Source organism: Columba livia, chromosome 17 (assembly GCF_036013475.1).
Source record: "Columba livia isolate bColLiv1 breed racing homer chromosome 17, bColLiv1.pat.W.v2, whole genome shotgun sequence".
Lineage (NCBI taxonomy): Eukaryota > Metazoa > Chordata > Aves > Columbiformes > Columbidae > Columba > Columba livia.
The window spans coordinates 210,731-236,319 of NC_088618.1; the positions used below are offsets into that span (position 1 = coordinate 210,731).

The following is a 25,589-nucleotide window of genomic DNA, read 5'->3' on the forward strand; positions in this document are numbered from 1 at the left end:
GAAGGGGAAACGCCTTTTATCGCCGGCACCCGGGGCGGGCCCGGCAGCAGCGGCGGGGCCGCGTTCCGGGGGAGCCCGCGGCGGGGCAGGGCCGGACCGGCCCGGCCGAGCGGGATGCGCCGGCTCCCCTCGGGTTCCGTGCAAGACCCCAAGGCGAGCAGCAGACTTGCATAAATTAAAATTAAACCTGTGCATAAACTAAAAATTAAGTCTGTGTGTAATGCGGTGTGCCCCTCGCAGCCTTCATTATCTAGATCACTGACATTCCTACGTTAGCATAACCATTTACTAGATTAGATTACAGGGAGTTCAATGACATGGCTTGTTCCTAGCATTCCTGATGGCCGTTTCCTCATAAATCAGTCCTTACAAGCATCTTTCCAGCATTGGGCACCCCAGAAGTCCTCTGGGATACTGGGAACCGTCAAGTCATATTTCACACAACTGTTACCTCCTATGCTTACACTGGTGGGTTTTGCTTTTCTACATTTTTTTTCCATTAGTATAGTGGCTCATCTCGTTAGACTGGGATTATTTTGGGCTTGCTGGAGAGTTTATTGGTTGGGTAGGCTTTACTCCTAATCTTGCTAGAGTAACCGTATGGACTATAATGCTTAGTAAATGGATTTGGAAAACCAGATGTCTCTGTGAAAGGTCATATCACTGCCCCTTATCTCTGATCATTTTTATTTTCATAATGAAGATGCCTTCTAATATCATATTGTCACCCAAATTATAATTGCCAGGTAAACATACATAGTCAGCTTTTCCAGCTATTCCTCTTTGCTTTTCTCAACGTGTCCGAATTATCCTTGACATGAACATGAATCCACCGAGCTGTTTCTCTAGGAAGATGTGAGGCTGTTCAGCAAGTCAGGAATCTAGTTAAACCCAAACCTGAGTCTAACTTGGTTAAATTGCAAACCTGTTAATCAAGCTCCTGACAGATTGCTAATGACAGTATGTGGGTGTTTTCCTGCGCAGATTATGCAGAGGTAGTGCTCTAGGTGTGATTTGGAAGAAAACTTTACTTTACAAACTAACTCGGGAAGCAGACTCTCTGCAAGTGGAAATGCAGGGAGGCACGGGTCTGAGAGAGGCCGGCAAGCCAGATGACCTCAAATAGGGACTAGATGAGCGTGATCAAGGACTCAGCACAATCTTCTTAGAGACTCTACTGAATGAAACACCTTCTACTGTTCACAAATTCACAGTCTCAGTGGGTGATCTGCACAAATACCTGGCAAAAGTATATTTGGATCTAGAGAACAGCAGCCTCCTGCTATTATGCTGCCTGAGCCAGGTGTCTGCACCAGTGGGCAATCCCAGGCTGTGGCTGCATACCAGAGTTACCTGAAGTTTGACCTTCCTGGCTGGATGCAGATGTTCGGCATTGAGCTTGTAAACTATATGTGGGGTTTGTATGGGTGAAGGAGAGCTGAGCCAAAAGGGCTGTTAACAGAATGAGTCTCTTCTGAGATTGGAGAGGAATCCTTGAGAATTTGCGTATACAAATGTGCATTTCAAATTCTTTAGTAGTGACTTTCACTGGATACTCTTCACAGAAGTTGTCAAGGACAATACGGTGAGGAAGACTTGAATGCCTACTCTTCGTTCAATCTGTTGCTTTGCTTTTCATGTAAGAATGTGAAAAGTTAAGAGTTTTGCCTCCCACAGTGAACTCAACCCAATGTGTTGCTAATCTTGACTTCGATCCCAGCTCTCTAGGACAATTCATTATTTGGGTAAAGCTCCAAAGTATCTCTTTTTTACTTCCAAGTCTGCCACAGCACCAAGCCCCCCAGCTGCAGCAATAGCCACTTGTTTACAGACTGCCACCCAAGCGTGGCACAAAGCTGCAGCAGGCTTGAACGGGCTGCCTGAACAGAAAAGAGAACCCTTCTTACTGAAAGATATATAGCATCAGTAACGTAAGTTTTAGCACGACAGGGGGATATCGTGGTAGTTGTTTAAAAAGCCAGAAAAATTGTCTAACACTAACAAGGCTTTTAAATGCAGGGATACATGTACATTTCCAGGAGACTTGTTTCTGTAAGCTGCAGTCTCTGTCTCCAGCAGAGAGAGTGCCCACGGATTATTCTAAACTCTATCCAAGTTCCTCTCACTCTCTTATTCTTCAGATATAAAAATCAGAACGTACAGCAATGAGTCCTTGAACCACAGCAGCCGCAGCGTTCCCTCCCCGTGCCCCGAGGCTGCGTGCAGGAGCTGCCGCCACCTTCTCTCCACCTGAGCTTTCTCAGACCTTAGCAGGAACAGTATTTTTCAGGAGCTCGCAGGGCCTTGCCCCTGAAAGACAAAGGCGAACTTATTCATCATTGCTCTAACCAAAATAAAAAGGCATATAATGCCAAATTAAAGACCTGAGCTAGAAACTAAAACTAACAGAGAATGACAGACAATTTGCAGACTTACCTACCAAGCAGGGTATTTTTGTAACTCCCTCTGTGTGTGAGAGAATTGCCCTAGCGTCAGAGGAAGAGCCAGGCGAGAGAGAAAGGCTTCATACTCTGCAGAAGCAGAGGGTGGCACCCTCTGCACAGGACAAAGCCCATGCATGGTGCTTTCCGTTACAGCTGTTATAGTACAAACATGTTTTTCTAAATATTCCCTTAGTAGAGATCTTCTTCCTGAGCCACCGACAACACTATGTTCCCATTCCCTGTGTTTATTGCAGCTATTTCTGCTCACATATTTCTATCATTTCGTGTCACTCAGACTGCAGAAACTTCATTAAGAAATAAATTTGTGCTAACCACATACAAATAGCTCTGTCATTGGCACATGGCAATCTGTCCCAGGCACCCGGCTCTCCTCTCACGGTCACTGAAGAAAGAGGAATTGTATTAAATACAGGCCATGGATATAGAATTCAGGTCTTCAGAAATATGCTTTATTGAAGGCTGCCTTAATATTGTATTTATATATATTACTTACACTTTTTATTTATATATGTGAAACATTTATACAGCATTCTACCTAAGCAATTTTTAGCGTGTCTGTTCTAGCATGGGTAACTATATAAAATGCTACTTTCCTGACTCATTTCTATAAACAAGGGAGACACTCAAATGTAACTGTGGCGTGTCTGATGTAGCAACATAGCTCAGAATGGTTTTAATCACCTTCTACCCCACAGAAGAGAAGGATGAGAAAGCATGAAAAGCCACGTTTTGTAACCACAAGGTTTGCAGATGAAAACTCTTGTGTACAGAGAATAAACTAAGATTGAAGGCCTTGTTACTGAGAGTATCTCGCCAATGCCCTCCTCCTGTTTAAAGCTGGATTCAGTTTGGTCACACCAGCTGTTTTGGAAAACAGAGACTGCTAAGAGCTACATTCATTTCTGTGGGACATTCCACTATAGTCTCCCTGGGCGGGAAGGGTTAGTTTTGGTATCAGGATGCCTTACACATTTAAGGAAATTAATTCAGTAAATTATCTTTCCATGCATAAGTGTGAGAGAGTGGATGGAAATTACTGGGTTTTAGTGGTTTTAATCTTACATTTCCCACAATAAATGATTTTTGCTGCCAGCCTGGAAACGGCAAGTTTCTACTTCCCCCCCCCCACTATAAATGACTTTCCCAGCCTGGGCTAAGGCTTAAGGAAGTGCTGCCATTATACACATAAATCCTATCCACTAACTTCGTAAATGTCACTGTTCCGCTGAAGCGTGGTGCTTTCTTCAGCATTTCAGGAGCCCTCAAAATGGTACAGGACAGTAGGTAACATCAGCCAGTCCCTGGAAGGACTTGCTAAAAGATCTTGGAAACCTGGAATTTTTCAACAGCGAGCCCAACACACAGAACAGAATATTTCTTTCCTAACGGTGTCTCAGTTAGGACTGAGACAGGAGGAGGTTTGGCGTGTCCGTTCGGGGATGTGCACACTTGCACATGCATCTCCCCTTCCTGACGCGCAGTTGCAATGGGGTACAACTCTGATCTGGGCTGCGCGGCAACTGTGAGAAGTGGAGCTGTAGAGATTGTAATACAGGGAATAAAGAGTAGGCAGGAAGCAAAGTTCCTTTTGCCCTTCTGTCCTTTCTTAATCCTTCCATTACATCTATCCCCAGTCTATCTCCAGCTGCCTTGTGTGGCTGGGAAACCCGCTTACCAGCTAGATGTTCCCTGGAAGGGACATTAGAAGCCATGCTTGCAGGCTTGGTGCACCACCTGCAAGCTTGGCTTCATGGCTTTTCCTTTCAGTGGGCAGTTAGCTTTTGGACCTGGTCTTCCACGCCTCCGGTGTGGGAAGTTGTCCGTGCCTGTACAAAGTCCCCCTGCCTGCCCACAAAGGGAGCTCATAAATATAAGACATAATCTTCATAAAAACTACAGCTTGAAAGGGTCACCAGTCTGAGCTGAAAGTACTTATCAGCAGACTGCTATAAGTTTTATCCGTAATTCTAGATGCTAAGTCATTGCCAAGCCACAGCGATAAAGTGTTGTGTGGACAGGTCCTGCTAGCAGAGGGTTGCTGAGATAAGGGGACAAAGGCATATTGACAGAATTTGCTGGGCCAAGAACAGAGTAAACACAAACATGAGAAATCAGCATACATTTGCGTCTGTGCTACATGCTCAGGGTCTACAGCTTGGAACAGAAGTGTAGCCCACACAGCAGCCCCTCTGCCTCAAAAGGATTATGGATGCCTGCACTCAGATGACCCCTGGAAAGGAATCCAAATAACAGGGATGTAAGATCCGTAAAAAGAGAGCTGCATTGCTAGACTTGGGTATGTTCTCTCTCTTTTTATTTAGATATTTTTATATTATTATTCCAGCCCTGTCCAAGTGAAGAAAAATCACTTTTTGAATGCTCCTTTCTGCCCGCTAGTCCTTGACTTGTGTCCTGAACAACTGTGCATTAACATAAGGAAACAGCAGATGGAACCTCTGTATTTACTTCTGTCACATGTGGAAAAGAAGTAGATTTCTTGTTTCAGGGATTTTTCAAAGCTTAACATGCATTTATGGTGACATCACCCTAAGATTTAGCTACGAGTGTTAAGAAAAGCGATGCTCCACAGCGCTGCGCTACAGACGCCAGACTGCCCTTCAGGCAGCAGTGTTGTGCTTGGAAAAATCCCTTCCTGCTCAAAAGCCCCTCCTGCCAGAGGTGCCGAGTGTCCTGGGTTACGCGCCTATTCGGAATAGAAACGCTCTTCCGGTTGACAGGTAACAAAGAAATATTACCCAGGAGGAGCAAAATGTAAATTTGAACATGAGCAATCACAGTAAATAACTGACACACCATTTAGACAGAATTTGCCCTGAAAAGGGTGAAATAAGAATTGGCCACAAAAATAACTATTTACATCTTCTGCCTTTAGTGCAAGAAGGATAAACAAGCCAATTAAGCTATCAAGATGTTCCTTATGTGCCCCTCCATCAAAGGGCTATTTCTATATTTGCAAATGCAGATTTCCCAGGGAGGCAACGTGGTCCAAGAGGACGGCAAGCGGAGTTCCCCCTCATTCCCTCTCAATCGGGCTTATCATGTCTTTACTTTTTCTAGGTGTCCCCAGTATGTACAATAAAGGATAAAAGGCAGATTCCTCTCACAAGCAGTGCGAGAATTACGTGGATATCTGTTTCACTTCTTTGGGAGCCAAGCATTTTTTTCTATATACAGGACATCAAACCCACAGAGTAGGTGAACAGCCCTGGGCTACACGTGAGCTCGGTGCCAGCGTGTATTCAAGGTGAGACTGCTGCCTCGGTGCCTGTGCCCAGCCCCTTCTGCTTTCATTACAAAGTATAGATTCAAGACATTCCTTCCAATTTACACAATGACGTGACAATAAAGATAACGTAAATGCAAAGTAGGTTCATGCATTCATGAATATTAAAAAAAAAAAAAAAAAAAAAGGCTTTGACACCGGTTCTCCAACCTCAGGCTTATTATATGCACCCACTTGGACAACACCTGAAGGTATTATCCAATTGTTTTCTATCGATTACATTATCCTCTGAAAACAAAGCTAATCTCTTCGGGAAAGGGAGTTCAGGAACAGCCCCACAGCCTGGCTAGTCCATTGTCCCTTTTCTAGTAGTGGTGGGCACAACAGTTTTTGGGAAAGGTGTAAGAAACTCTGTAATAACCTGCTGCTTGCCAGGTTCCCCTCTCAGTAAGTTAGAGCTGGATACGTAAGGGCTCCTGCTGCTGCTTACTGCAAGGGGTAATCGGGCTACAAAAGAGCAGGTAAACCCACAGTATTTTGTCAAATACTTTTAAAATAGATTATTGCAACTCGTCCTACAGAAGAGAAAAATCAATTGCGGCTTGCAACGTATACGTGCTGCCACCTGCAAGGACAGAATAATTTTTTGTCGCTGGGGACTGTGGGGCCGCCCAACACTCACTGCAGCACGTGGCAGCTGTTTCTCTTCGGGCTCCCCGGGATGACTGGAAATACTCCTTCCCCGTCCTTTGCTCCGTGCTCAGATGAAGCCGGGGTGATTTCCCCTCCTTGGGAAGACCTGAGCTCTTTTCCTGTTTCCCACTGATAATTCACCCCCCTGACTGGACTCCGGGATCTGGCCGGAGCACCGGCCGGGTACGCTAGTGCCAGGACACCAGCCCCTCCATCTCCCCCCCCAGACAGCAGGGGAAATTCTTCCCGCAGGAGCCCGCTCAAGCAGGCTGTTCGGAGCCGTTGGCTGCCTCCATCCCCGGCGGTTCCCAAGCCCGCAGCGTACGCAGCCCCGGGCACCCCGCTCCGACCCTGCGCACGGCGGGGAAGTCGGATCAGGCACCTCCGCTCCTCTGCAGCCCGGGCCGCCCCGCGGCCGCCCGACCCCTTCCGCTCCCCGCCGAGCTCCGCGCCGCAGGTGACCCCCCGGGGGAGGGCAGGGGCCGGGAGCGGCCGGGGGAGGGGGCGAGAGGCGGGGAGGCCGGGCTCGGGGGGTCGCTGTCAGCGGCGCCCGCTGGGGCACGGCTGGGCACGGCTCAGCTCGACAGCTCGAGGCTCCGCTCGGCGCAGCACGGCTCGGCGCGGCGCAGCGCACCGCGCCATGGTCCGCAGCTTCCCCGGCGTGGGGCTCGTCCTGGCGGCAGCTGCGGCTCTCTGTCTCGGCGGGGCGGGAGGCAAGGTAACGGGCGGCACCGGACGACCGGCGACGGGCGGCGCGGCGCGGGCAGCGGCCAGCCCCACGGGGACGGGGTGCCCCGGGGCTCGGCGTGCACCGGGGAGGGAGATCCGCCGGGACGAGAGGAAGTACCGGGAGTCCCGGGACGCGGGATGCAGCGGAGCTGCCGGGAGTCCCGGGAAGAGGGATGCGGTGATGCTCCCGGGACAAAGGATGCGCCGCGGCTCCCGGGGGAAGAGATGCAGCGGTGCAGCCGGAGCGGGGGCGGCTTCGCTGCCCCTTTGCCCGGGACCGCGGGCACGCCTCGGCCCCTGCCCGCCCGGCGGCGGGGTTAGGGGGCTTCTCTTTGGGGGCTGGCTGGTGACTCACCTGGGAGTCTGAAAGGCACCGGGAGACACCATGATGCCGGAGTCTGTCTCTGGATCACCCTCTCTGCTTCGATACAGCCAGACCCAAAATCAGGTGCAAGGCCCGTGGAAACCAATACAACAGCATTTCCAGCAGAAACCTGAGCACTTGCCCAAAGGCATCCCTAACAAGGGGCAGCCTGGCATAAGGAACCCAAACAAACCACTTTGTGCTGTATTACTGTCCCCATGCTCTTGGTCTTGTGGACCTCCTCTGTAGTCCCGCAAGGAGGTAAATAGTGCAAGTGACAGCTACACCTCTCAGGGCAGGGACCTTGGCATAGCCTGGGAACCACTGGGTGAGCTCTGCAGGGATAGAAAGGCTGACAAGGAAGCAAAGAGTACCCCACAACTAGGAGCAGCTGCAGAACGAACAGTCACTCTGTGCTTTGGGAAGGGTGAGCAGTCCTAGTCCTGATGAATTGAGTGTGACTTTTCCTATGGAGCCTGACAGAAGCAAGATTTGACACTTCAGGTAGAGATTCTCAGATCTATAAAGTATGAGCCACTACACTATAAGAAAATAATATTCCATGCATTTATGTCTTTTGTCATGTATATATATATATATTAAAAGGTGGAGGATTGCTTTCCCAGGTGGAAAACAGCACTGTAATTCTGCCTGATACACCATCTCCCTGCCACAGCACATAGGAACACAGCAATGACTTTGTGGTAGAAACAAAGATGTTTTATCTCGCTCTGGTATTCTAGTGAGGATAGCTGCAGTGGAAACTTCTTAATTAAGCCACATTTCTGGTATTGAAGTACTAAGTATTAACTTTAAAAAGATGCACGCTTAAATCTATTGAATTGTACAGTTGTGGGGTTTTGTCTTTTGTTTCTCTTTTAACTCAGATTGGCACTGCAAGCTTACCCTTTTGTGTGGGGTTTGTCACTAGAGTTGAATGACTCCCTCATCCAGCAGCATACTTCTCTTATCAAACTACACAAGTTGCTTGCTGCTCTGAGTTATTACATCCTTTCCACGCTAGTTTTGTTCTAACTTTGTCTGGACAGTCATGAGATGGACCAAGTACTAGCTGTGTGTAGTGCCTTTGAGTGTGAGTGGCGATGGTGGGACACGGAATGCATCAGCAAGCTGTATTATTTTTGCTTGATTTTTTTTTTCTGTGTTTCCTAGCCAGCTTCTGTAGTTCTCTAACTCTGAAATCAGCACAATTTGATTTCCCATCAGGTAGTATCTGAACGAGCTAAGTAGTGACCAACAGCACTATAGAAAATAAACTGCCTCCTTAATGAAGCAGCAGGAGCTTCCTGCATAATTTCGCAGACTTCTCTCTTTTGCAGAATGAAACTTAGGCATTTTCTGTTGCTTATCATCCTAAATGTGACAGTAAAGTCTCTGTGTGTGAAGATCTGTGTGTAGATCTCGTGCTCCCTCGTTTTAAGTTGCACTTGCTCTTCACTCATCGAGGACTGCACTATGCTGCATAGGCTTCATTATCTTTTTGGCTGCATTCTGACAGTGTTGCTATGCTAGCAAAAAAACACACATCCCACTCTAAGTTGGCGGTTCGAGTGTAGATCAATTTTGGAGTTGAAAAAAGGTACTCAAAGATTTATGATAAATGAATTGTCTTCTGGCTTAGACTTCAACAATATAAAAACCTAACAGAAACTCCCTTGGCAAGGACAAAGTCTGCATGAGGTACGGGACACTGAATTGCTCTTTTCATCCGGGAAGGTGATCTCTACCACTCAGAGCTGAGAAACTTTGCAATGCTGCGAGGTAGCGTGGATGTTTGAGACATGTCTTCTGGCAAAGCAGAGCTCTCTCTGGAATCCTTCACTGAATACTACGGCAATATAAAAATAGGAGTTAGATCAAGTGAAAGAAAATTTGAAGATAAGGTGTATGATGTTTCCTCCTGCTTGTCTGTATCAAATGAAACAAGATGTGCAGATAATTGGCTTGTTTATCCTGAAGGAAGAACATAAACCTGATGAAAGAATGACACAGTCAAAGTTATGTCTGTGTATGTCCATAAAATATTATCTGTTCAATCGAACCGCTGTGAGGGAGGTCTCTATGCCAGTGCCATCCTCCATCGGGTATTCTTCTGTTCACTTGCTGGCTTAAAGAAGAAATCGAGCCTCTCTTCTTCCTTTTAAGAGAAGAAATCATAGTGATTCTAGACCCTCTAGAGAAAGTCTCAGTCCTGCTCCCAGTGAGGACTATGGGAAAATTCCCGCTGGTTTCAGGGAGCAGGATCCTTCCCAAGATCAGTGAAGGATTACAAAAAAAAAAAATCAACTACTAAAATATGCACTTCAATTAGCAAAGAATGTGGCCTGATTAGTAAAGTGTATGAAATTTCAGCTATTAAATTCTACAGCCCTGATCAACAAAGCATGCTGCACAATTGGCAATGTATCCAGAATCTCAGCTGCTGTACTAGTCTCCTGCCAGATCAACCAAGCATGTAGCTGAATCAGTAAATTATGCAACTGGAGCAGCCAAATATGCACTTCTGATTGGGGGAAAAGGATATGGAAATTCTCAAATGTTTTAAATTGACACACAATAGGTCCATTACTGGCCTTAAGAGAAGTGGAGGCAAAATATCTAATTTTTGTCAAGTCTCTCCAGACAAATGCTGGACTGGAAAAGTACGTCCCCCAAACGGCTCACTGTCTGCTAGCAGCAGCCCTGCTCTTTACCAGATGTACCGCACATCTGGTTCCAATCCCAGCTGCTGCCAGGTGCGGGGGTCATTTTAGTAACATTTTAATGGTATTTTTAGATCCAGGTAGTTTTTCTTTATAGGTCACTGTAAAGCACCCTATGTGCACACCGACTGCCTTTCTGTCTCAAGAAACAAAGCCAATCAAGGCAAATAAGGCACCTTCAAAAAACCTGAAAGTTTTGTTGGCAGTGAGCATAATATCTGTTAACGTCTTCACTGTTTGTGGAAGTACTCTGTGCTTTAGGAGTAGAAAAATGATAGGTCTTCTTATTTTCTTTATACCTTGATTAATTGCTGTAGCTGTTTCCCATTGTGTTTACAAGGTACCTTGGTAGATATTTGCTGTGTGGAGAGTGTGGATGTTTGGCCAGTTTGATGAGCAGCCAGCTATATTCACATATCATGAAGCAGTAGAGCTGTTTCTCACTAGCTTGTGCGTACGTGCTTTGAAAACCCAGCCACAGTAGCTGGTTGTGATTTTCAGAAGTTGTTTTTGCTTTAATTTATTGTTTTTGTTCTACACAGAAGGCCTGCAGGTTGTCCTATTTTAATAAAGACCTTATTTTCCAATGCCTGGAAATAAACTGTGTAACGCTGCCTGTGCTCAAGGAGAGCATGGTAATCGCTTTGTTTTATTGTACTGTTCACTTTAGTGCCCAGAAGTCTGAAACATTATTTGAGTCTGAGAAATATCTGGCCTATTTTTTTTTCTTTTTAATCCACTACAGTTGGTACATAAAACTGCTTGCATTGAACTTATTTACCCAATTTCTGTCTCATTTCCACGTCAGCTCAATGAATGATGCCATTTAGTTCTTTTTCCTGTTTAAAGTATTTCCTACTGTGTCCAGAGCAGTGCCCTTAAAACATAATTGATTTGGGTCATTGAACTTCTCTTTTTCATGCATGTTAGTTTGCATCCTGCCACTGGTCTGACTGGTATTTCAGTTAGAAAAGCGCAGGCAGATTTCTCCTGGAGGCTAAAGTTCACGTGGAGTCTCTGGCAAAATAAGATCCTGGACTATGCATCCCTGGAACCGGGCAATGATTTGTAACTTTATTTTAATTCTCTGTCTGGCCAGAATGCTGTAAACCTGGCGCTCCCTTGTTAGCGTCACGCTAAGCAGCAGTAATGTCCACAGCGTTTGAGTCCCGATAACTCTAATTACTGAAGCACTGAGGAAGCTGAAAGCGGAGGAGAGGGACGAGGTCGGCCTCGGGTCCTGCGCAGCACACGGACTCTCCCTTTGTAGCACTGAGTCGTGGTTCTGTTTGCCAAGGCCGGCAATGGAAGCAGCAGCCAAGGTAAGAGGAGTAAGCCAGTGGCAGATTTCTTGAATTATGTGGGTAGTCTTTAGGCACAAGGAGCTAAAGAGTGCGGTACCACTAGAGATGCCAGCCATCCGTGGGATGAAAACGCTGAAGTCATTTTTGTTTCTTTACTATCTAAGTAGGTTGAAGCAAACAATCCTGTTGCACTGGTTTAAAAAGATTCAGCAAACAAAATTTCCTGTGGTAACTAACAAACAATTACTATTCTCCCCATCTGCTTCTTTGCATGACAGACCAGGAATGGTGATAAAACCTCAAGTCTTTTTCTTCCTGCCTCCCTTTCTTCTTTCAAAAAAAAGAAAAAGAACTCATGGCATGTTTGGTACCGAAGAGCACCCAGCCATTCCAGTGCAGCTAGACCTGCTCTGCAGCAGCAGCTCTTCCCATTACTCACTATTATTATTGCAAGGTCAGTCTGTGCACTGATATCTCAGGTCTATAAATAAAAAATAACCAACTTGGTGGTTAGATACTTGAGTATGGGAAGTACTAAACAGAAAAATAATCCTCTTCTGCTTGTACATGCAGGAGGAGGGTGGAGTAGGGACAGGGCACTATAGGATCTTATATTAATATGTGAAACAATTATACACCAGCAGGGAAGAGCCTTACTGGCAGCCTTAGTTCTCGAACTCAAGGTGAGAACATCGTAATTCCTCTTACAAGCTCTCAGCAGCAAATGGCCTTATGGTTCACTTCAAATATCCTTACTCATGTCATTGCTGGTGAAAAAGCGGTTCCAGTTTTGAGAGGAGAAAAGGCTAATTTGCCTATATTTCCTTTCTAGAATTCTTGGGGCCCTCCTGGAGCTCACAGAAGTCATCTGGGACTTCAGGAGGATTTAAATGAGGCCATAAGTACTGCTGGCTTGGGTTAGTGATGATGTACATTCAGGACAACTTCTGTATTTGGCTTTGGGTGGAGTCCTTTCGTGGTAGAAGAGTCAGTATACTTTTACAGCATCTTTCATCAGAGGACTTCAGAGTTTCACAAATGTCTAATTACAGAAACTATTAAATTAGGTGAAATCCTTGGTCCTGAGGGAGTGCAGGCAGCATCATTATGCTTCAATATAAAGCAGGGGTGGGTGGTGTTCAAAGTGGCAAAACAAAAGCAAATCTGCCACATGCAAGTCATAACCTGCTGCACTATCTCATTTTCATCCAGTATTTTATTCTTCTCATTTCTTTATATTAGCAGCCAGGTTGCAACATCAAACCACCTAAACAAAATGGGCTGCTATAAGTCTTCATTCAGAACTACCATTAGATTTGAAGAAGGCACTTCTGGAAGTTCACTGACCTCTTTCTGATGCATTTTCACGATGTTTGTGTTCCATTATTCTGTTAGGAGTAGCAGGACTGTAGCAAATGTCAGGAGCCAAGGGTGCCCAGAAGGACAGCTTCTGAATACAGCAGATCTGGGACACGATGCCTCTGATGTCTGACAAAATGTCCAACCTGATCCAAATCCCAGAAAGCTGGGTGCTCGGCCTTTCCAAGGAGGTTTGTGCCTGCTCAGTACTCAATTTGGGATTAGCAATGGGAGATCTAATCCACTTGTTCTACCTAAATCCAGCCCTTACCTGCTCTGGGTTAGTAAATTTTCCACTGTTTTGAAAGACTCCTTGTGTTTCACGAAATGTCATGTTTGGTTTTTTGGTTAGGTTTTTTTGTGCGTGTTTGGTTGTGTTGTTTTATTTGTTTGTTTTCTGGAATTGACTTAAAATGTGGAGCCTTTCCTGTCAGAACTGGGGCTTGAATGCTAGGCTGTCCACTCCCTTGTCTTCCTGCCTGTATTATAGAGGGTGTTTCACAGAGATGGACCCGATTGGAAACCACTATATATCTGAAACTGGGTCCATCTTTTTGAAACATCCTGTAGATCTGCGTGGGGGGGCAGTTCAGGTGAATCTGAAACCTCACTATTTGAATACAAGGGCCCCAAGGAGTTGCTCATCAAGACTAACTTTAAATGCAAGCTTAGCAGGCTGAACACTTTGATTTGCCTCTGAAATCAACAATAACTTGTTCCAGGTTTCCTAGTTGAAACTTAAATGGGGAAGAAGAAAGGATGTCTGCAAAGCAGATTTATTTGGAAAAATAAACTCCCTGGTTGGGACCCTGTAACAACATACCCAGGGCTTGGTTTCTCCTCTGGCTGTAATATCGGTGATACTTTTGTCTGCTTTCTCCCTGCTGTGCCCTCATGGTCTCTCCATATGTGTAGGCAGTAGAATTTACAAGCATCCTGCTCTCTGAAATCCTGGCAAAGGTGCAGTCTTGGAGATTTCCCTTTGCGCAGCGCACGCCAGGAGACTCGTCCCGCAACCGCGGGGCGGGAAGCGCGGGCGGCGCCTGCCCTCCGGGGCCGCGGCTGTGCGCTCAGGCCACAGCAGGCCCGACAGGCCAGCCACAGCGGCCTGAACGGCTTCCTTAGGAACCCCGTTTAAAACATTGCATGAAAGGAAGAGGGGTTTGCTTTGTTTGCTTTTTAAGGTTCACTATCCACGTCTTCTGCATAAGCCCTCCCACCTGTTAGTACCGTTTAGTGAAACAATGACCCAGTTCCCAAAGAGTTTTTGTAACAACTCTGCAGCATGCTAGTGGTGATCCAGAACAGTTGCAGATTTTGGCTTTCACATGTGGAATGTTTCCTTTTCCATATGTTTGTACAATAGACTTCCAACATGTGAAACGTCTGACGTGTCTGGTTGGAAAAACAGGGTCATGCAGCTGGAAATTCAAGCACAAGGCCAGTTTATATGTATATGTGTGTGTTTTGTTTGCATTTAAAGATTCAAATTTATTTCCTGGGAAGTGGCTAGCAAAATTTGCATGGGATTGCCTTTCAGTTCCCCTTTCTCCTGTTTCTGGTACTTTCAAAACAAGACAAAGTATTTTTGGACACCTAAGCTGCATCTGGATTTCATTATTTAAATCTCACCCACATATTTGGGAGGTTTCATATATATATATATATATATATATATATATATATATGAAGTTAATTTGGGAATACGAGTTTGGCAGATTCCTATGAACATACATAACTTGCTCAATGGACTTTTACACTGAACTCTACAAGCAAACTTTTACTGCATCACTATAGCTTTTGTTTTATTATATATTTTGTCTGGTTACCAAGCAGTTCAAAAAATCTAACCATATATTCTGCTCTTTAATTTGAGCTGCTTTGGCCTTTTCAATTTATAGAAAATTAAAACCAGATTGATCTTCTGGAAACTCCCTCGTCACCTCTGTCAGTTCCCACCAACCATATAATTTACTGTTATTTTTTTCTATGGCACATTACATATACTTTGTTAATGAGAACTTGCTCTAGTAGAAAAAAGGCCTATGATGACCTATTAAAACCTGGCAACGGCATCTTCAACTGTTCATTACACTGCCTTACTTCTATTTATGATGGTCCCATCATATTCATGATTGTTTGCCTGAGGAGACACTCTAAATTATGCCTTTGTTTCTCTTTCTAAAGCTTTAAATTTTTTGTATGTTTGAATGAGGGTATTTTGTGAAAACAAAAACAAACAAGAAAGACCCACCCTAAACCAGAACAGGGATGGCAGCTTTGTATAGATGTAGGATCCCATTTGATATATGGTGTCTTGCATCTGTATCAGAGAATCTCTATTTGTCTGTTGGGTTCCAGTCACAAGAGTTAGCTCTTCCCTCTGCGCCCGCCAAGGATTACTGTGCAAAGCCCACAAGAAAAAGCTGGTTGTTGATGTGAATTCTAGCACTACTTAGTGGATGTTATCTTAGATACGCTGTACGCTTCCTTAGCCGTGAAAGCTAATGTTGGGATGAAGGGGGAAAACCAATGTTCAGACTGCTCTCATAATGACATGTCTCACTTGCATTTGTTCATGAAAAGAGCACGATAAATTTATGCAATACTAACGACAGGTTTCTACTTAAAATAGTTCTACTTTGTAAGTGTAATAGTCGTATTCCCCAAGGGAACACTGCCCAGTCAAGTGGGTCTTTCCAAGCACTGGATTTGCATATTTTACATAGATGTTCTTTTTCCACTAATTTCATAGAAAAACAATCTGGCTTTTGTCCCTTTCAGACCAAGATGAGAATTAGGAAATAAATATTGCACAGTGGGGCTGCAGAGAGAGATGGAGTAAAGTTCAGAATAAGACCTGGCACTTATTTTCTAGTAAAACCACCTGGACATAAAGGTATCAATGAAATTAACTAAAAAATTAGAAATGTCCTGTGCCTTGGCCTAGATCTCTTCCAGAGCATTTCTATCTGCGTTTCACATGCCTACCAGTATTTTATCCACTTCATGAGGGTGTCTACACCGTGGCATACAACAATTACAGAGCAGCCAGCGAATGCCAGGGTTACTGCTGCGTGGTGAGGTCAGCCTAGGAAACTGTCACATCAGTGGCAATGCACCCATGAGCTGCCAGGCTGCTGCCAAGCCCCGAGAAACACTATTCATCGTAAGAATTTCTAGCCTAAAAAGTGCAAATCAAAGAAAGACCTAGATAAGGAGAGAGAACTCTGCTTAGCCAGACTTACATAGCTGTAACTTACACGACTTCTTGTAGGTGAATCCAACTCAACCTTAATTAAAGAACCAAAAGGGGAAAACTAAAGCTTCTACCCATGTGAGGAAAAAGAGCAAGAATGGTCTTATCATCTTCAGTATCCTGAGATTTTACCTATAAAGCTTTAGGTAGCTGAGTTAGCCAGGAAGCCTCCTAAGGTCCTACCTTTGCTGAGATGGTGAGATATTCTTTCAGAGGGCTGTTAAGAGCATCTCTAGCTCCTGCTGCGAATTTCCCCCTGCAGGAAACAACTCTGGCTTTTGTCTGCAGAGGGAGACAAGCCAAATTATCCAGCAGAGCCCCACATCCAGAGCTGGGTAGTTGTCATCCATGGCCTCACACAGGAATCTTGCACCAGGTACTCAAAATATCTGTGGCTACCGCAGAAAATTCTGCCCATTGCTCATAACTACAGGGTAGGTCAGCATTTCTGGCCTAATAAGGATAAACTGGTTTTGCTTCCCACCTGAGCCTCCCAAAAGCACCCAAGCATTAGGCCACTCCGAAGGCAAGTACAAAATGTCAAGTTACAGCATATGCCCGGGTTGCACGTACTGCTGATCCTGCTGTGGAAAGCTGTGCTGTTCCACGGGCGACTGTTTGGAAAACAGCCCGTTTGTGTCTTTGGGAAACAGCGTATTTTTGTAAGAAGGAAAAGGCACTGCATCTCTGGAGTTAAATGAGGAGGTCTGTTGTTCTCCACAGAAACTGGAGTGTGTTGCTATGTCTGGTGATGGTTAGAGCACCCATGTGTTGTGTTTTTTTGTGATTTTCCCTTTCCCCACATCCCATGTTCAGGGAGGACTAAGCAGGAGGGATGGTCACCTCACCGTGCAATTACTGTGATCTGCTTGAGGCCAGGTATCAAAATACACTGCAGCTGTGGGGCTGGGAGCTCGCTGTGGCCAGGGGCCTGGGCCTCCTGCCTCTAATGAGATCACTGACCTTCTCCTGCCACTTCTGCAGCTGCTTTGATTCACAGAGGGTTGTTGTGGCAATGGGCTGCGGAGCAGTTTGGCAAGCTGCCATAGGAAACGCTGTCTCTACAGGCAGGCGTGAGGTGCTGGCCTCAGAGACCCAGAGCAGGTGAGGATGTCCTGAGCCCAGCCAACCTCTCCCAGTCCCGGCAGAGCTCACGTGCCCTCATCCAAGGGTGTGCAAACACTGCTGTCCTCCCTGACTTTCAGAAGGTTGTCTGCTCTCCAGTGAAATAAAGCAGCGCCTTCCAAGCAGTCTTGTTGTGACACTTGAGCTCAGGACTCAGCTGTAGCAAACTCACATATGGTAAGAATAAGAGAAAATAGCATGCCTACAGTCTGAGGCATATTTGGACTTGCAAGTCCTGAAGTCTCATTCAGACTTAGCATTCTTTGCTCTAATTGCTGCAATGCATTCCTGCTTCCCTCCTTTGCTCTCTTGCTATTTTTCTTTTCCTTTTCTCCTGTAGCAACGGGCTTTCAGAGTCCTCTTCCTACCTGTGTATTTGTTCCCTTCGAATGCCTTGTAAACCATTAAAAACAACAGAAAGCTTGGTGATAGGCCTGAAAAAGGGACCTGTACAGCTGCCTGATGTGTGCCAAGAAGGAATATGAGTTGGGTTCTTTCCTGAAAAAGGGATTTGCAGAGTGGAAATGTCACATCCATGATCACTTTCATGTGGTGGAACTGCTGCTAACCACTACTGAAATCTATTAAAAAAAAATACAGTTTTGGTTTTGCTTAAATCCAGCAGGTTGCATTTACTTCAAGAAATATTAGACCCTTGTTTGAAAACATGAGTGCAACTGCTCTGATAACATGAATGTATTAAAAGCAAATGTATGCTCAGCCCAGATTCAGGGTCCTACAGTTAGACCTTGTTCAGTGCTCATTTATGTCAGTTTGGTCAGGGAACAAGAAGAGAATAGGAAGCGTGTGTGCAGGTGTATGGGTTTGTGTTGGGACGGGACTGTTGGGAGAGGGAGACCCCTTAGCAAACAGGATACTTTCATAATTGAACTCTTTTGGCACTCTCCAAAAACAGAAGTTACAGTTAAGGACTGGAAAAAGGAGACAGGGCCAACTCTCCTAATAGCTAAGCAAAGGGTCAGCAATTTTTTGTTACACTCTGTCCGTTCCACGTCCTAATCTACTTCTGCCAGGTCTGCTACTTTCAAGCATCCAGAGGTAGATGAAGAGTTACCCTAACACGGGATGAGAATGTCTCCTTCTGCTGTTGTCTCATGCTTTAAACAGCAAAGGCAATTTGGCAGAGGGGGAAATAGTGATTCCAAGGCACTTGCAGAAATTCTTGCACTACCAGGTAGAAAAATAGGTTAAATGTGCTGCTGCATCTAGTTCACACTAATGAAAGAAAGTAAACCTTGCATGCAAAGATGAGCTGAAAATGCAAAATTAAGTAGAACACTAATTTTAAAAAGCCTCCAATTAACTTTGTACTCCACTTGCAAAATGTCCTACCAGCTTTGATCTCTGGATCAGTCAGCTAGAGAAGTAAACATGGTCACTTCTTAAACTAACAGACCGGAATCAGTGTAAGCTGGCAAAATAAGGCCACTACAGGACTGCTGTGTACTGCCTACAGCCCTGTTGTGGCTGCAGCTGAAGTGGATTTTGGTTTTTAAATGAAAAAAAAGTTACGTGGGGAGGGAGTCTCTCTTTCCTACTCAACACCAAAACAAAATTAAAAACAACAACCACCACCACCCAAAACAATAAAGGATCATTTATGTAATGGAGCTATAGTACAGGAAGGGACAAAGCAAAATTTATCCATCAAAAGCACAGGATCATAACCAAGTATTTTGATTTCAGAATGTTTTTTTCTAAGGGCCTAAGGTCTGCATAAGTAGCTTCTATCCTCACCTTCACTCGCTGTAGCATTAAATCTTTCTAGTACAGTCTTCAAGCAAAGACCAGAAAGCCCTTTAGCTTGTATAAGGAGATAATACATGTCTGTTCCTGAAAAGACTAATAAATGCAGCAGCTCTTAAATGTTCAGCCAGTTTGAAATATAGTGGATTATTCCTTCTCTGTCATTTCTAAAATAAGTGGAAGTGACATTTTTAAGTCTGTCTGAAACTGGAAATGTGAAGAATGCACAGAAACCAGGATGTGCATAAGGCATTAATCACAGAATCACAGAATTGACTGGGTTGGAAAAGACCTCAGAGATCATCCAGTCCAACCCTTGGTCCAACTCCAGTCCATTTACTAGATCATGGCACTAAGTGCCATGTCCAATCTCAGTTTACAAACCTCCAGGGACGGTGAGTCCACTACCTCCCTGGGCAGCCATTCCAATGCCTGATCACTCTCTCTGTAAAGAATTTCTTTCTAATATCCAGCCTAAATTTCCCCTGGTAGAGTTTAAGCCCATGGCCCCTTTTCCTATTGCTAACTGCCTGGGAGAAGAGACCAATCCCCACCTGGCTAGAACTGCCCTTCAGGTAGTTCTAGAGAGTGCTGAGCTCACCTCTAAGCCTCCTCTTTTCTAGACTAAACAACCCCAGCTCCCTCAGCCTCTCCTCATAGGTCTTATGTTCAAGTCCCTTCGCCAGTCTTGTTGCTCTTCTCTGGACCCGCTCCAGCACTTCAATCTCTTTCCTGACCTGAGGGGCCCAGAACTGAACACAACACTCCAGGTGTGGCCTCCCCAATGCAGAGCACAGGGGAAGGATCACTGCCCTTGTCCTGCTGACCACGCTGGTTTGGATACAGGACAGGATACCATTGGCCTCCTTGGCCACCTGGGCACACTGTTGGCTCATGTTGAGCTTCCTGTCCATTAGTCCCCCCAGGTCCCTTTCTGCCTGACTGCTCTCCAGCCACTCTGTGCCCAGCCTGGAGCGCTGCAGGGGGTTCTTGTGACCAAAGTGCAGCACCCGGCATTTGGCCTTATTGAACTTCATCCCATTGGAATCAGCCCATTTTTCCAGTCTATCCAGATCCCTCTGCAGAGCCCTCCTGCCTTCCACCAGGTCCACACTCCCTCCCAACTTGGTGTCATCAGCAAATTTGCTGATGATGGTCTCAATCCTCTCATCTAAATCGTCAATAAAGATGTTAAACAGGACTGGCCCCAACCCTGACCCCTGGGGACACCACCAGTGACTGGCCGCCAGCTGGATGCAGCCCCATTCACCAGCACTCTCTGGGCCCGGCCCTCCAGCCAGTTCTTAACCCAGCAGAGAGTGCGCCTGTCCAAGCCACGGGCCACCAGCTTTTGCAGCAGTATATTATGGGAGACAGAGTCAAAGGCCTTGCTGAAGTCCAGATAGACCACATCTACCGCTTTCCCCTCATCCACCAGCTGGGTCACCTGATCATCAAAGGAGATCAGGTTGGTCAGACAGGACCTGCCCCTCCTAAACCCATGCTGGCTGGATCTGATCCCTTGTCCATCCTGAAGGTGCTGTGTGATTCCATTCAGGATGATCTGCTCCATAACCCTGCCAGGCACCGAGCTCAGGCTGACAGGCCTGGAGCTGCCAGGGTCAGCTCTGCAGCCCTTTTTGTGGACTGGGGTAACATTGGCCAATTTCCAATCATATGGGACCTCCCCAGTGAGCCAGGACTGTTGGAAGATGATGGAGTGCGGTTTGGCAAGTTCTTCTGCTAGCTCCCTCATCACCCTAGGATGGATCCCATCTGGTCCCATAGACTTGTGAGGATCCAGATGGCTCAGTAAATCACCAACTATTTCCTCCTGGAATACAAGGGGCCTATTTGGCTTCCTATCTCTGCCAACCATCTCCAGACATGAGTTGTCCTGAGGGCCACCTGTCTTACTGGTAAAAACTGAGGCAAAGTAGGTATTAAGTACCTCAGCTTTCTCCTCATCTTTGTTAACTATATTTCCTTCAGAGTCCAACAGAGAATGGAGGTTTTCCTTGCCCCTCCTTTTGTTATTAACATATTTGAAGAAGGACTTTTTATTATCCCTGACAGAATTGGCCAAGTTAACTTCAAATTGCACTTTTGTTTCCCTGATCTTTTTTCTGCATGATCTAGCTATTTCCATAAATTCTTCATAAGTAGCCAGCCCTTTTTTCCACAGTTGGTAAAGTCTCTTTTTATTTCTGATTTCATTCAGAATCTCCCTGTTTAGCCAAGCCGATTGTCTTCCCCGCCGGCGAGCCTTTCGGCACACTGGTACAGCCTGGTCCTGTGCACTCAAAACCTCCTGCTTGAAGCATGTCTAACCCTCCTGGGCCCCCTTGTTTTTAAGCATTGTTTCCCAGGGTATGCTCTGAACTAGACTTCTGAATAGGCAAAAATCTGCCCTCCGGAAGTCCAGCGTAGAGGTTTTGTTAATGGTTCTCCCTGCATCTCTGAGTATTGAAAATTCTATTATTTCATGGTCGCTATGCCCCAGGCGGCCTCCAACCACTACATCTCCCACCAGCCCTTCTCTGTTTGTGAACAGTAGGTCTAGCGGGGTCTTGCCCCTGGTGGGCTCATTTACCAGCTGATGAAGGAAATTGTCCTCTATACACTCTAGGAACTTCCTAGACTGCCTCTTCTGTGCAGTATTGAGCTCCCAGCAGATATCCGGCAGGTTAAAGTCACCCACAAAAACAAGGGCCGTCGATTTTGAGACATCTGCCAGCTGCTTGTAGAATAATTCATCTCCTTCATCGTCCTGGTTGGGCGGTCTGTAACAGACACCCACGGGGATGTCAGCCTTGTTGGACTTCCCCCTGATTCTGGTCCACAGGCACTCAGCCTTGTCACTGCTGACCTCAAGTTTAACAGAGTCGAGTGACTCTCTAACATATAAAGCCACCCCTGCACCTCTCCTACCCTGCCTGTCTTTTCTGAAGAGCTTGTAGCCACACATAGCAGCACTCCAGTCATATGAGTCATCCCACCATGTTTCTGTGATGGCAACTATGTCATAGCTTTCCTGCTGCACGATGGCTTCCAGCTCCTCTTGCTTGTTGCCCATACTGCACGCATTAGTGTACATGCACTTCAAGTGGGCTGCTGATTTCCCTCTTAATTCGGGCTTTCCATCCGTAGGCTGATCTTTGGAGAGCCCAGTTTCAATCCCTTCCCCCTTCAAACCTAGTTTAAAGCCCTCCTGATCAGCCCTGCCAACTTATGGGCTATAGTCCTCTTGCTCTCCCTAGAAGGATGAAGCCCATCTGATTTGAGGAGACTGGGTACCACGGAGCTTGGCCCATGGTCAAAAACCCCAAAATTTTGACGGTGACACCAATCCTTAAGCCACCTGTTGATGAGATGGGCTTTTCTGCTCCGCTCTTTATTTAGTTCCTCATCCATCCCAGCTAGCACAGGAACTGAGGCAAATATCACTTGTGCTCCCATCCCATGAACTGACTGACCCAGTGCTTTAAAGTCCTTTTTAATTATCTTGATACTTCTTCTGTTGATGTCCTCGCTGCCAGCTTGGACTACTAACAGGGGATAGTAGTCTGAGGGCTGAATCAGCTCGGGAAGTCTTCTATTAATGTCCCTCACCCTGGCCCCAGGAAGGCAGCAGACCTCCCTGTGGGACGGGTCTGGGCGACATATAGGGCCCTCTGTTCCCCTCAGAAGGGAGTCGCCGACTACTACCACTCTTCTTTTTTTTTTTTCCTCTTACAGCTGCAGCTGTGATTCTTTTTGTTGATGAGGTCCATCCAGGGGGCTCTCCAGGTGGATCTTCTTGGCTGTCCTCTGCCTGATTTTCAGGGTCCAGGGCCTCATATCTATTTGTTAGGGGCACCAAGGGTGGTGATGGGGTTCGAGAGAGGGTTCTTTTACCTCTCCGATCAGGGACCTGTTTCCATTCCCCCCCATCAATTACATCTGCTGTATCCGCCTTATGGCAGGAGGGACAAGGCTTTGCCATCTCCTGTTGCACACCCTTAGGAGTCAAAAGAGCCTGACCCCACCAGTCTATTTCTTCTTCACTCTCTCTAATGCTCCTTAGTCTCTCCACCTCTTCCTTAAGCTCTGCCACTAGGCACAGTAAGTCATTCACCTGGTCACATCGTACACAGGTGCCTCCCATACCATTCTCCGATACTAATGCCAGGCACAGACACTCTGCGCAGCCAGAAGCCTGGGTGGCTGCATCCTTCTTGGCAGGTAGTGTCTGTGTAGACACACTCTTTGTATTAACGGCAGCAACAGCTTTCCTTTTTCTAGAAACCATTGCTACCCTTAGTTAAATTGGGGACAAGAAAACAAAATGAAACCCCAGACAAACTCGCCTACAAGAGCTAGTTGTGTCCAGTCTACTTGCCCTGCCACACCCCAGTCTGTGTCACCAGCAACAAGTGAGAGGTCTAACAGCAAGGAGTGACAGAACCTCTGAGCCCTACTGCACGAGCAGCCCCAGTCGCTGCTGCAGCACCGTGTGGGTAGTGCTCACCTGTCTCACAAGCACGTTCACCTTCCAGCGCCTGGTGGGCAGTCGACGTTCCGCTGCCCTCCCAGAGGCTTTTTCAAAGCAAGGGGGAGGGGTGTGACTTCCGTCACCGTGGTAACGGTCGCGCCACGTCAGCCGGTTCCGCAAGGGCTGCCGGGGACTCCCGGGTAGCGGAATCGAAAACGCGACCAGAAACCCCTCTCTTTACCCTCTGTTACCTCTGTAGCTTCGAGATTTCCCTCCCGGCTCCGGCCAAGCTGGCTTCAGTCAGCTGATCCGAGGAACCGAGTGCTTGTCTCGAGTTACAGCCGCTTTTAAATCTCCCGCGTCACCCTGGTAACGGTCGCGCCACGTCAGCCGGTTCCGCAAGGGCTGCCGGGGACTCCCGGGTAGCGGAATCGAAAACGCGACCAGAAACCCCTCTCTTTACCCTCTGTTACCTCTGTAGCTTCGAGATTTCCCTCCCGGCTCCGGCCGAGCTGGCTTCAGTCAGCTGATCCGAGGAACCGAGTGCTTGTCTCGAGTTACAGCCGCTTTTAAATCTCCCGCGTCACCCTGGTAACGGTCGCGCCACGTCAGCCGGTTCCGCAAGGGCTGCCGGGGACTCCCGGGTAGCGGAATCGAAAACGCGACCAGAAACCCCTCTCTTTACCCTCTCTTACCTCTGTAGCTTCGAGATTTCCCTCCCGGCTCCGGCCGAGCTGGCTTCAGTCAGCTGATCCGAGGAACTGAGGGCACTGTGCCCTACTCGCCCAAGCTGGGGAATGCAAGGTACCTGCTGGGATTCAGCTAGATATTGCAGCCACCTGGTGGCCACGTGGCTCGTAGGGGAACAAGTGGCATTTGAGTTTGAAACCAAAACTCATCAAATGTGCAGAGAGTCTGCAAGATATTTCTCTCCAAATGATGCCAGAGTCAAGTGAAAATGCAGGCAGGAAAGAGAGCGTATCCTGGGGAGTAGGGGCGAGGGATGTGAGGGGATGCAATTCCCCATTCAGCACTTTGATGATTAATCCCCCAAGATCCACTTGAACCAATGGCTGATGCTTTTGGGTGTTAACAGAGTCTTCTGGTAGTAGAGGTGGGGCTGTGAATGCCTCCGAGCACCTTCTCAGTGCCTGAAAAAAGGCAACTATATCAGTTCACATATTCCTCAAAATAAATTAGCAAAGATGGAGGGTTGAGATTTTAAGGAGGTTTGGGCCAATCTGTAATCCTCCCACACCCAGGAGGAGTACCCTGTAATAGCAGCAGTTCTGGTGCACATGCTGGCTCCAAAACTGGGTACACATTTTCGTTGAAAAGTTAGGCATTATTTACTGTTTCTCGCTATACAAATACCTTATTTAAATGTGAGCTCAGGAGACTATCATGGGACAAACTGGGATGGAGGGAAGAAATGAGAGAAGTCACAGAAAAACCCCCTTTCCTTCTCCAAGTGTGGGTGCAATCTTCTCCCCGAGGGAGGTGGAGCATATTCACTAGAAACCATCTAGTTTTCAGTAAAATTCAAGTGGTGACAAATGTATCTGTAATTCTGATGTGAATCAGCAAATGGATCTCAACGTTAGGATCTGTAGTCTCGTCAACTGAAAAAATTTTGCTATTTTCACCTGGATTTTTCCCATGAATTAACTAATTCAGACTAAACCCCAAAATATTACTTTCTTTACTTTAGGTCAGTAAATGTCACTTTAATTTGGTATTACGTGCTGTGGGACTCCTAAGGCATTAGATAGAGAACAACATGTATTTGGCACATGAATGTGCTGCTTTTTCTTTTTTCCACTTGAGCCTTCAAGCCATAGACCAGCCCGGGCGCCTTAAAGGAAAAGCCAGTAGTTTTAACATGAGCTTTGATTTAAATGACACTTTTAAAAGTCAAAGATTGGATTTCAAGTTAAATACGGAACACAATTTCCACCCACGTTGCTGTTTTGGTCCTTTTCCATTGCCATCCCCGCTGAAATCACACAGAATATGAACAGCACCTGCTGGAAAACAAAGGTCATGCCTTGCAGAACAAGTCTGGCTTTTTGGTTTTATTTAA

At 46.3% G+C, this 25,589-nt stretch overlaps 1 protein-coding gene and 1 long non-coding RNA gene across 5 annotated transcripts in view; one reads left to right on the plus strand and one right to left on the minus strand.

Annotated features, from left to right (window-relative positions):
• The first annotated feature begins 6,424 nt into the window (after positions 1 to 6,424).
• Positions 6,425 to 25,589, plus strand: part of LOC102092877 (uncharacterized) — a 36,835-nt gene continuing 17,670 nt past the window's right edge. The window contains exon 1 of one of the 4 annotated variants that reach the window (XM_065033273.1): positions 6,425 to 6,859. Coding sequence is in view for 3 of the 4 variants with exons in the window: in XM_065033270.1 (XP_064889342.1) it covers positions 7,043 to 7,120 (78 nt within the window). In the remaining variant the exon portion in view is untranslated. Of the gene's footprint in view, positions 6,860 to 6,909; positions 7,121 to 9,648; positions 11,541 to 12,228; positions 13,073 to 25,589 lie in introns of those variants that run through there. The other 3 variants (XM_065033270.1, XM_065033272.1, XM_065033271.1) reach the window with 3 other exon arrangements.
• Positions 9,447 to 24,249, minus strand: LOC110358420 (uncharacterized). Its single transcript, XR_002412860.2, has 2 exons — positions 23,543 to 24,249; positions 9,447 to 9,653 (listed from the first exon to the last, which is right to left on the minus strand). It is a non-coding gene; the product is annotated as an uncharacterized LOC110358420 (long non-coding RNA).